The 12,010-nt window shown below is 59.6% G+C and overlaps 1 protein-coding gene across 3 annotated transcripts in view; it reads left to right on the top strand.

The window, feature by feature from the left end:
* The window catches only part of RASGRF1 (Ras protein specific guanine nucleotide releasing factor 1), a 53,260-nt gene that overhangs the window by 24,289 nt on the left and 16,961 nt on the right, over nt 1-12,010 (top strand). For all 3 annotated transcript variants that reach the window (XM_024561785.3, XM_053913227.1, XM_053913228.1), the window contains exons 7-15: nt 522-715; nt 874-983; nt 4,984-5,102; nt 6,400-6,560; nt 8,539-8,602; nt 8,943-9,079; nt 9,980-10,062; nt 10,871-11,119; nt 11,406-11,779. In XM_024561785.3, coding sequence (XP_024417553.2) covers nt 522-715; nt 874-983; nt 4,984-5,102; nt 6,400-6,560; nt 8,539-8,602; nt 8,943-9,079; nt 9,980-10,062; nt 10,871-11,119; nt 11,406-11,779 — 1,491 coding nt within the window. The remainder of the gene's footprint in view (nt 1-521; nt 716-873; nt 984-4,983; nt 5,103-6,399; nt 6,561-8,538; nt 8,603-8,942; nt 9,080-9,979; nt 10,063-10,870; nt 11,120-11,405; nt 11,780-12,010) is intronic.

The following is a 12,010-nucleotide window of genomic DNA, read 5'->3' as shown; positions in this document are numbered from 1 at the left end:
AGAGGGGCTGTCACAGGTGGGACCCTCTGGAAGGGAGGCCCCAGCGCCACCCCATGGGGGCTGCGCAGAGGGGCGTGGGGCCTTGATTCCGGGGCAGCCCGGCCCTCTGCTGACCCCACGGGAGCGTGGCAGCTGGGATGGCCCCTCGAGGTCAGGCATGGGGCGGCCTTTACACCCCCACCTGCACCCGCCATTGGGTGGGATGTGACTTGTGCAAGACAGCCTCCTTCAGCCAAGTGGTTCCTGGGTGGGGGTCGGCCCACTGAGAGCTGTTCGCAGCTAGTGCCCCCGCAGCTGGGGAACGAGTATCTGGGTGCTGAATGGGTCGGGGGCGCCCAGCACCCACCACCCCGCCTCGCTCTGACTCCGTCTCTCAAACTCTGCGATTCTGGCTCGGTCCCCCCCATCGGGACCACCTACCTGTCCAGAGTCCCCTCCAAAAGCTGGGATCTGTCCAGGACGGGGTGGGGCCCCGCCCGCTGGCCCCGCCCACTGCCCACTGACCACGCCCTCCTTTGCAGCCGACCTGTTCGACATCCTGCTGCCCATGCTCAACATCTACCAGGAGTTCGTGCGCAACCACCAGTACAGCCTGCAGATACTGGCGCACTGCAAGCAGAACCGCGACTTCGACAAGCTGCTTAAGCACTATGAGGCGAAGCCCGACTGCGAGGAGAGGACGCTGGAGACCTTCCTCACCTACCCCATGTTCCAGGTGCGCCGGCCGCCCCCTCCGGGCCACCCGCGGAGCAGGCAGCGTGGGAAGGCGAGCACTCAGCTCCGCCAGGGGCCTGCCCCCTGCAGGTGTCCTGGGAGCTGGGAGGGCCCTTTCCGATGCTGCTCCTTGTCTGTCCCCCATCCCTCCTCCTGCAGATCCCCAGGTACATCCTGACCCTGCACGAGCTCCTGGCTCACACCCCGCACGAGCACGTGGAGCGCAACAGCCTGGACTATGCCAAGTCCAAGCTGGAGGAGCTGTCCAGGTGAGCCGGCCGTGGGCCCAGGCTCCGGCCTGGGCTGAGCGTGCCCCCGCGTATAATGGGCCCCGGGTGGTTACGCGCAGGATCAGCGTAGGGTTCTGGGAGGGCAGGGAAGCAGGGCCCCCTGGCCCAGGGCCACGGTGCACAGCCCAAGCCCACAGGGTCCCAGGCATGCCCGCCTCCCAGGATGGTAACCTGCCCATGGCCTCCCCTCCCAGCTATCACTGTGTCAGAGCCAGGGGGGCTACAGGCGGCCCCAAGGAACCCCAGGAGGCACCAGGCTTCCTGTCACTGAGGGACACCTACCCCAGGGTAGGAAGAGCTGCAGGTGGCACCTGGGTGGCACTGTATGTGGCCTAAGCCCCTGGTCCCTTTTCCCCTGGGGTCCTGGTAGGCAGCCCACTGTCATCCCCTGACTGCTGTCACCTGCACCTGTCCCTGAACCCAACACAAAGGCGGTTTCCTGTCTCCATGACAACAACCCTTTCATCCTCCCCTCACCCTCCCCTGGGGAAGCCATCAGATGCCGGTCCTCCAAGGCATGCTCTGAACAGCCCCTTGGGGGCCGGTGCACTCCTGCCTCTGGCATTTCCCTGCTGTTCCTCCTGAACCCCCACACCCTGGGCTCACTGGTCGCCCCAGGCCGTGGAAACCAGGCTGCTTTCCCACACAGCCCCCGAAAGGAGCCAGCCTCAGCACATCTGTCCAGGACAGGCTGAGGCCGGGGCTTCTGTCAGACCATTGCTAGAAAGCCAGGGGAAACTGAGGCATGGAGGAAGAGACTCTGTCACCTCTCCGACAACAGCAGTAACAATGGTCACAACCGGTTTCTCTCATGGGCTGGGCACAAGCTCGGCACATAAAACACACGGTCGTCCACCCTCACCCCACCACCCTCCAGGCCCGGAGCACCAGGCGGTCTCAGTGCTTTGCTTAGCAGCCAGCTCACTCCATCCATCACGAACCTTGGCTGGCTGTGCAGTGTACTCGGAGTGGGTCCAAGAGAGAATGTTGTAACCACACACACTGACAGGCACCCCACACAGACGTCAGGTCTCAGCAAGCAAACAGGGACCCTCTGGGTTGGTTTTTTGTTGTTGTGTTTTGTTTTGTTTTTGAGTAGGTGAGGTACTATTTCAAGACATTCCCCCCCCAAATCACCCACTACTTTTCTGAGACTCTTAAAAATCCATCAGTGTTCTTAGCAAAGTCTAGACCTCTCTGGTCCCCACGCAGAAGTAACAGAAGTCAGTCTTCCCTGAACCAGCCCATTGCCAGGGCCTCCCAAACACAGGCCGTTCCAAAGTATTAATATTACACAAATAGCCGTATAAAGAGCATTCAGGAGAAAACAGCACCTGCAATGGGCCTGAGCAGAAGGACGGGGTGTAGTTTTGGAGATTTCCCCAACCTACAGATGACCCTCTACTTTGCTAAGACTCCTCAAAACCCACCCAGGCTCTGAGCAAAAAGTCCACAACTCAATTGCCCATCTTCCCGCTCCTGTTTTCAAAAGCAGGTAAATGGTGCCATCTGGTGGCCATAAATGGAGTTGCAGTTGGCCACACCAAAATAATAGGGACAATCGTTTGCATCCCAGATTACAAACCAGCTGTGTCCAGCTTTCTTCCCTTGCTTTTTACGTCAAAAACTACACAAATCACAGAAATTGGTCTCCCTGGAGCCAGCCTCATTGCCAGGTCCTCCGACAATAAGCAAGTCCAGAGCTGGTATTTAAAAAGCAGTCATAAAAAAGCGTTCAGGGAAAGGAAACAGCAGGAACAAAGGCCCTGAGAGTGAGAAGGAATGCTATTTTTCCAGACATCCATTAAAAAACAACAGACTACTTAGGCAGACGCCTGGATACTGGTCAAGGCTTCTAGCAACATAGACACTCGCTGTCCTTTGGCCTCCTAGGGTATTTTTTCAAAAGCAAGTAAATGCTTCTACCCTGTGGACATCAGTGGTATTGCAGGCGACCGACAAGAACAATTGGAACAATTGTCTGTATCCCAGAATAAAAAGTGTCCGTGTCAACTTTTCCTTCCAAACTTGCCAAAATCTATGAGACTAACAAAAATTGGTCTTTCAGGGGCCAGCCTCATTGCCAGGCCCTCCACTATAAGCAAGGCCAGAGCCCACATTTTTAAGCAGTCGTTAAAAGTACAAAAGGCCTGAGAAGAAGGTAGACTGTTTTCACAGATACCCCTTGAAAAATAACACACTGCCCAGGCAGACGCCTGGAAACACTCACAGTTCCTAGTGAACCGCTCACGTCTCTTTCTGCCCACGCTTTATCCCTCCCTTCCCCTCTCTCTAAAGATAAATGTAAATAAAATCTAAAATAAATAAAACCAAGGTAAAAGAAGGCTTCTGGGGTATGAAACAACTACCAAGCCCTGAGAAAACACGGGCAGGAAATATTTTCAGAGCATCACTAAAAACAAACAAACAAACAAAAAACCCAGCCTATTTCCCAACGTCTCTTAGCAGAGCTGACACTTCACTTGGCCATTGGCCTTCCGCAAGGGTAGTTTTTTAAAAAGTCAATGCTGCCACCCTGTGGACTTGCGGAATATTGCAGGAGGCCAGAAAAAAAAAAAAAATAGAGACATGTTTTTGTATTTTAGATTGGGGGTAGATGGTGTCAAACTGTCCTCCCAGACTTTCCAGAACTTAGGAAGCTAACTGAAGGTGGTCTCCCCGGAGCCAGCAGCATTGCCAGGTCTTACGCCAGTCCAGAGCCAAGATTTTGAAATACCCATATAAGCGGCCCTGGCTGGAGTGGCTCAGTCGTTTGGAGTGCCGTCCAGCACACCCAAAGGTCACGGGTTCTATTCCTGGTTAGGGCACAGGCCTAGGTCATGGGTTCGGCACCTAGTCGGGGTGCGTTCCGGAGGCAACCGATTAGTGTTTCTCTCTCACATAGATGTTTCCCTGCTCTGCAGTGAGAATAAACAAATGAGAAAATTCCGGGGGAATAAAAACACAAGTGCAAAAGCCCTGAGGAGGAACAAGCAAGAAATTTTTCCAGTCAGGTCTTTGGAACACAAACTGTTCCGCAGCCGATAGTAAATAAATAGCTGTGTGCACGCAGTCCCAGGGAAAAAACAGCAAGTGCAAAGGCCCTGAGCTGCAGTAGGTGGGGTGTTTTTCCATACCACCCCCGCACCCGTAAATTACCCACTACCACCCGAGACTCCTGGAAATCCGTAAAGGCTCTTTGCAAAGGGGACAACTCTGCTGGCCATTTTCCCAGGGAGAGTTTTTGAAAAGCAGGTAAGTGGTGCCACCTCGTGGACATGGGTGGAGTTGCAGCCGGCCGGACTTGAACACGTAGGAGAGTTCTGTGCTCTCAGATAGGGTGGGGGTGGGGCCGGCTGCGCCATGCTTTCCTCCCAGCCGCGCCAGAATTCACAGAAATAACTGAAGTCCGTGTCCCCTGAGCCAGCGGCGTTGCCCTGTCCTCCAAAACCACGCTGTTTCAGAGCCATGATTGGGAAACCAGGCCCTGGCTGGGTAGCTCCACTGGGTGGAGCATCTTGCTGATACTCCGAGGTTGCAGTTGGATCCCTGGGCGGAGCAGGGGTCGACCAGTGAATGCACGGGTGGGCGGAACAGCAGATCGATGTCTCTCTGAATCTAGAATCAATAAACAAGTTTTTAAAAGTAAGAAAACCTCTACATAGAGCGTTTTCCAGGGGCACTGATCAGGGCCTTGGTTTCATCCGCGGGCGGGTGAGGCCAGGTCGACGAGGGCCGGTGATGCACGAAGGACCTCTGCTGCAGCCTCATCTTCCTCCCCGCGCGGCCTCTGCCCCACGGTTCAGGCTTATAACCCAGAGACCTGCTTCTCAGCGGTTAACCTCCGACTCATTTTCTCTGACACAGGATCCCCTGTCTCCTTGGGCACCAGGCTTTCTCCCAGACCTGGGCAGCCCCCGGCGGTCCTCCTCGGCATGGTGGCCGCCCATCTCTGACGTGTCACTTCCTGCCCCCACAGGATAATGCATGACGAGGTCAGCGAGACGGAGAACATCCGGAAAAACCTGGCCATCGAGCGCATGATCATCGAGGGCTGCGAGATCCTGCTGGACACCAGCCAGACCTTCGTGAGACAAGGCACGGCCCCCGCCCAGGCCTGCCGGGCGCTGGGGGGCAGGGGCACTCGGGCACCTCTGGGTGGTCTGGCCACCACACCTGCCAGGGTGACTGCGGAACCTGGGGCCACGGGAGGAAAGTAACAGGTCGTAGAGATGTAGCATCTCTCCACTGAGATGCAGATGGTGCTGGTTTTCAGGCTCCTTCTCTCCAGAGGCAAACACTTCTTTCTGACGGCCCTGGCTGTGCATCACTCACTGTAGTGAACAGTCCCCTGTCCCTTTGGGGAAAGTGTAGGAGCACAGGGCAAGGACGGAAATCGACCGGCCCCATGGGTCACAAGCACCTCCCTCCAGCCCATGTGCAGCTGCTGTTTGCAAGGGGATCGTTTCCCTAGAGTTCCTTCCGAGCCCTTACGTGACCTGCCTGTCTCCCATCTCCCCGAGCTATTCTGGGGCATGTGGGGAGTGTCCCAAAGAATGACGTCTCCAGGGTGGGCTGGGTCCCCATGGTCCTGCCCCACTGCCCCAAGCTGAAGCATCACCTGCCCTGAGAGGGGCAGGGCCGGACCTGGAGGCCAGACCGGGAACCTGGCAGTGCTTTCCCGCTTGCTCAGTCTCACAGCCAACACTGACACCCCCCAGTCCCTGCCAGGTCAACAAGGGGGTGCAGGGCCACAGAGAGTGGACCCCCAGCCCAGAAGTGCACTGTACGGGGGAGACTCACGAGGAGACAAATCTGCGACCGGGCTCTGGGCGGTGACAGGTGCAGGCGGGAGACGGCGGGGGGGCCCCAAGCAGGACCAGGGGGTGCGGGGGGTGGGGCTCCCTGTGGAGGTAGCGCCAGAGTGAAGTCTTGAAGGATGAGTAGGAGCTCACAGGTAGGGGCAGCAACAGGTCCGTCACAGGCCCTGGCCCCACTTGGTGGCCCCCCAGTGCTTCACGGAGGGTGGAGGCTCTGCAGCAAAGCCCCCTTGGCTGGTGAGGTGGTGACGTCGGCCTGGCCTGGCATAGTCACAGGTGCCCTTGTTTCTTGTTTACCCCCCAGCCCACGGCCCGTCCCCCACTTGTTCTGCCTCCTGCCACCCCAAGACCCCCCAGCCTTCATTGCCACCGCCTGGCACTGGCTGGGAGGTCAAGGGGCTGTGCGCAGAGCCTCTCTGGTCGTCCTCCCTCCTGTCCTGCCATCGGCCCTGAGGAGGTGCCCCAGGGCGAGTTCCAGGTCCAGCCTCATCTGGCCACACCTTCAACTCCGGTGGTGCCCCGACACTAGGGTTCACAGGGTCGGGTCACTGAGGGGCCCTCCCCCCCACCCGCAGGGTCCCTCATCCAGGTGCCCATGTCAGAGAAGGGCAAGATCACCAGGGGGCGCCTGGGCTCTCTGTCGCTGAAGAAGGAGGGCGAGCGGCAGTGTTTCCTCTTCTCCAAGCACCTCATCATCTGCACCCGGGGCTCAGGCGGGAAGCTGCACCTCACCAAGGTAGGCGGGGGGCCTCGGGCCGTGGTGGGGCTGCTCTCTACTGAGAGCTCCCGGCAAATAGGAAGGAGGTGTCATGGGCCCCCAGAGGAGCCTGGGGGCTACACAAGCCCCTAAACAGTGTGTGTGCATGCACACGTGTGTGTTCATACATGTGTGTAGGGAGCAGGGTCCGGTGGCACCTGCCTGGGGTCCACAGCCTCTCATCTTCCACCAAAGGGCCCTGTGTGCACCCGTCTGCCGTGAGAGCGCTGGCCCGGCCGGGCTGGGCACTGCCTGCAGGCTGCAGGGTGCTCACCCTACAGGAGACGCCACCCTCAGCTACCTGGCCCCTCCCAAAAGGTGGGACAGTGACCACCTCCCAGCCCCTCCTGTTCCTCAGCAACCCCAGGGCCTTGGCTCCTGCTGTCCTTCAGTGGTTGGGCCTCTGTCCCCCTGGCTGACCTCCCTCACCCCTCACAGCCTGCTCCCGGGTGGGGCCTCGCTCGTCCACTGCTCTGAGCTCTGCATCTACTCCCAGCTCTGTCTCTCACACACGGGGCCCTCAGGAAAGCCCCCCGCTGTGCCTGGGGGTGCAGGCAGGTGGGCGCAGACTGGCTCTGTCAGCGGGAAGCACTTGAAAAAACACAGTCTCCCCAGCACTTCGTCCCTGCGGACTTCAAATCTGGGCGCACAGAGGCCTGGAGAGAGCTTGCTACGAATCCTCAAGATTTTTAAGAATTTTTTGAACTAGGCGGGACTTTCAAGGTTATCAAACCCAGAGACATCGCTGGGCAGTTAAGGCCTGGCAAGGCCTGGAGGTCACCCAAGGCCACCAAGGGGCAAAGGAGAAGCAGAAGCAGGATACGGGGCCCCCGCCCCACGGTGGCAGCCTGTCCAGCCCACGTTTTCACAGACTGGCCCCGGTCATCAGTTGCTGTATTGCTTACCTGTCGCTGTGCAGCAAAGCGACCCCCAAATGTACTGGCTGGAAGCAAACATCTGTTGTCTCAGCTGCTGTGGAAACAGGGATGCACGAGGCCAGGGCCTCTGAGGAGGCACGGTGGCTGCCCCTCGCCCCCCACCCCGGCACCGGTGACAGCAGCAGGCACAGCCACGGCCCCCACTTCCGCTTTATTCTGCATGAGAGGCAGGGCGCCGGCCATCTGGCCGCGGCTGTGCTCACTCTCACTTCTCACCACAGCATCGGGGACCGAGACAGGCACAGATACTCGGGCGTGACAGGTGCCTTTCCAGAGTTTCCTCCAAACTGACATGCAGTGGGAGGCTGGCCGGGGCTCTCCAGGTGGAGCGGAGCAGCTGGGCAACCTTGGGGAGGACACAGAACCCCGTGACGTCCTCACTGCGTCTGTAAAACCCAAGTGACAAAACTGGAGGAAAGTCCAAAAGACCAGCCCGGCCCACTTCCCTGTGGGGAACAGGAGGAGTGCAGCCCGGAGCGGGGACCCCAAACTTGTGTGGATTTTGGGGCACCTTGGAGCTGCTGCCCGGGACAGAACAGGCTGTGCCACCCACCCGCGACCCCAGCCCTAGCAGACCTCGACCTTCCTCCAGGAAGGCCTCTCTGAGACAATCTGCAGGATGCACTGCATTGGGCCTCTTTTTTCTTTTCAATTGATTTTAGAGAGAAAGAGGAAGGGAGGGAGAAACAGACAGACAGACAAGCAAAGACAGACGTTGATTTGCTGGCCTACTGATGGATGGCTTCATTAATTGATTCTTGTATGCGCCCTGATGGGGGATTGAACCCGCGGCCTTTGCATATTGAGGGGACAGCTCTTCAACCCAGTGAACTTCCCAGCTGGGGCCCATTGGTTTTCTTGTATGAAGATAAAGCCCTTCCACGTAAAAGACGTAGCACCACTGAACAACAACAAGAAAAAAGAAAAAACGGTCCCCACACAGGAATGGGTGTGTGTGTGAGGGTCCTCCTGCCCAAGCCCCTCCTGACACCACCCCTTCCCCCGCTGCTGTTTTCCAGAACGGGGTCATTTCCCTCATTGACTGCACCCTGCTGGAAGACCCCGAAAGCACTGAGGAAGAAGGTAGGCATGCAAGCTGCTCCCACGGGCACACACGCTCTCCCCCCAAAAGGTGGGGCCCACACGTGGTGGGGGGCGAGGGGGCCCCTCTCACCGACCCAGAGGGGCCAGGCCTGGGGCTCTAGACCCCGGCTCCCAAAGTCCCTCCCGCTGCACTGCGGCCCTGGTTCTCTCGCTTTTGAAGGGAGGACTCCTCACCTGAGGAGAAAGGAAAGGTTCTGACCGCAGCCTGGGGCCCGGGGCCCACCAGCACGCAGCCCTTGGTGGCGCATGAGGCTTTAAAACAGTTTCAGCTCGAAACCAGCCACGCTCATTCTGTAACCCCTTGTTTTGTGACTGGAAGCCAAAGGGCCCATCCAAGACATGGACCGCCTGGACTTTAAGATTGGGGTGGAGCCGAAGGATGCCCCACCCTTCACGGTCATCCTCGTGGCCTCGTCCCGCCAGGAGAAGGCGGCGTGGACCAGTGACATCAGCCAGGTGAGCGAGTCCCCTGTGTCTGAGAGCCTGGGCCCCGTCCAGGGTGGACTCCTAATGTTCCTGACTCCTGAGCCACCCGGACCCCTGCAGACTTCCTGAAAGTGGGCCTGGCAGTCTGCCTTTCAGCAAAGGCACTTGGGGTGCACGGGGATGTCTGAGCCCTGCACCCCACAATGTGGGAGATAGCAGAGCCTAGCGAGAGAGAATGGATGCCCCCAGGGCCTGGCATCAGCTGCACAGCCAGGGCCCAGCCTGCATCTTGCCTGTGTGCAAGGCTTCAGGTTGGCCACGCATGGCAGCAATGCAGAGAGCAGATGACCGGCCACCAGACCAGGACCCCAGGGGAGTCACACAGCCCCATCCCAGCAGCAAGGGGCCTCTCCAGAGCAGCCGACTGCAGGGCGGGGGCAGGGGTTTGCTGCATTTTCCTCCGATTTGCACACAGCCTGGAGAGCCGTGTTCATGCAGAATGGAGCACAGTCTCCCGCTCCCCACTCTGCATTTCTATGCCCGCCCCCAGCTGTACATCTCCAACTCCCAGTGAGCAAGGTGGGGCGGGGGTGGTGTGCAGTGGGCACCTGCTGTCTGTGAGTCCCAGTGCCAGGCCTCAGAGCCCCCAGCACACCCACAGCAAACACCGCCATTTCCCCAGTGACGTCCACCTCCCACCGCCACGCACGTCGGTGAAACCAAAAGTTTCTATGATGTGCCCCACACAGCCGCCACCCCTTGTGCCAAGGAGAAACCCTCCCATGGCAGACACTTAGGCTCAGGAAGGTCAGGTAAACCGCCACCGAGGTCACCGAGCAGGGCTTCCCCCCACCATCTGAGGGGCACTGCACATTGAGCCCCCACCCTGTGCCTGGGGGCCGTGACGTGGGGACCCCACTCTGATTGCAGTGTGTGGACAACATCCGGTGCAACGGGCTCATGATGAACGCCTTTGAGGAGAACTCCAAGGTCACGGTGCCGCAGATGATCAAGTAAGGGCCGCCCCGCCCCACCCCGCCAGGGGGGCCTGCCACCTCCCCCCACCCGTAGGTTGTAGGTGTGTTCACTATGCTGTGCGGCCTTCGCCGCCACCTAAGCCCAGGATATTCCCACCACCCCCGAAACGAAACCCCATACATGCCACCACTCAGTTCCAACCCCTGCCGCTCCCCAGCCTCTGGCAACCACCGCCCACTGCCTGTCTGTGGATTTGCCGGTTCCCATTCCGCACATTTCACATCCACGCAATCGCACAGACCATGGGCTCTGTGCCAGACCTCTCCCCCTGGGCACGGCGTGTCCGAGGGGCCTTCGCGCTGCTGTGCCCCGTTTGGCACCTCGCTCCTTCCCATCGCTGAGTCCTTTCCCGAGAGTGGACAGGCCACCGTCTGTTAATGTGGTTTCCACTTCTTCGCGGTTACAAATGGCGCTGCAGGGACATCTGTGGCCGCGTTGTTGCGCGGACAGACCTCCCGTCTATTTTGTGAGCTCGGCAACTCATTATTTTTTCAGGTTTGTTCTGTTTCATCCAGTGGTTCCAGGGGTTTGACAGTGGCTGGTTTTTAGATTATTGGCAAAAAAGAAAAAAGAAGCCGCAGCCCATTCTCCCCCAGCACAGCTCTCCCAATGCTTTCCGTGTGCCGTCACGAGCCAGCCAGCCCTTTAGCGTCTGTCTGTCTGTCTGTCCTGGCTGCCAGCGCATGAGGAGACAGGGACAGGTGGGCCCTGGCCAGCCGGGCAGGAGCTGACGGGCAGACAGCCCAGGCTGAGGCCCCGGGTGTGCCTGCTCCGCCCCGCCAGGTCGGATGCCTCCCTGTACTGCGACGACGTAGACATCCGCTTCAGCAAGACCATGAACTCCTGCAAGGTGCTGCAGATCCGCTACGCCAGCGTGGGGCGGCTGCTGGAGCGGCTGACGGACCTGCGCTTCCTGAGCATCGACTTCCTCAACACCTTCCTGCACTCCTACCGCGTCTTCACCTCAGCCGTGGTCGTCCTGGACAAGCTCATCGCCATCTACAGGAAGCCCATCAGCGCCATCCCCGCCAGGTGGGCGCCCGCGCCCACCGCCCGCTCCCCCGAACCTTGCCCTCCCTCCCAGGGCCGCAGGGAGCCCGAGGCACAAAGAGGGCCCGAGGGGCCTCAGGGTTTGAGCCCCACGCCTCCACTGTCCGGCCTCCAGCAGGCAGCAGCTTCCCGAGGGCCGTGAGACAGCAGGACAGACCCCCATCCAGGATGGACCATCCAGATCCTTCCGGGGAGGCCCACCCAGCAAACAAGGGGACCCCCAGCTGGGCTGGGCTGACCCTTCCTTCCCCACCCTGCCCTCCCTCAGGTCACTGGAGCTCCTTTTTGCCAGTGGCCAGAACACCAAGCTCCTGTACGGGGAGCCCCCCAAGTCCCCCCGTGCCACCCGCAAGTTCTCATCTCCGCCACCACTGTCCCTCACCAAGACGTCCTCGCCCAGCCGCCGTCGCAAGCTCTCCCTGAACATCCCCATCATCACGGGCGGCAAGGCCCTCGACCTAGCCGCACTCGGCTGCAGCCCCAACGGCTACACCAGCGTGTACTCGGCCATGTCGCCCTTCAGCAAGGCCGCGCTGGACACTAGCAAGCTGTACGTGTCCAGCGGCTTCGCCAACAAGATTGCAGACGAGGGAGACACGGCTGCGGAGAAGCGGGAAGAGCCCTCGGCCCTCAGCAAGCAGAGTGAGTGGACGGGACGGTAGGCGTGGGGGTCCCAGGACTCCTGGGCATCTGTCCCTGCAGCAGACACAACTCGGGCCAGGCCACGGTCCTCATTGGGTCTGCCTCCCGCCCCCCACAGTCACAGTCCGGCCGAGGAGCAGGGCCGGACGTGGAAACTGGACACCTTCTGTGTTGGCAGGTCGCCTAGGGCCGTGGAGAGTTAGGGCAGGCTTCCCGGAGGAGGTGGGAGGT

This window comes from Desmodus rotundus, chromosome 10 (genome assembly GCF_022682495.2).
Source record: "Desmodus rotundus isolate HL8 chromosome 10, HLdesRot8A.1, whole genome shotgun sequence".
NCBI lineage: Eukaryota > Metazoa > Chordata > Mammalia > Chiroptera > Phyllostomidae > Desmodus > Desmodus rotundus.
This window is presented reverse-complemented; position numbering and strand designations above follow the sequence as displayed.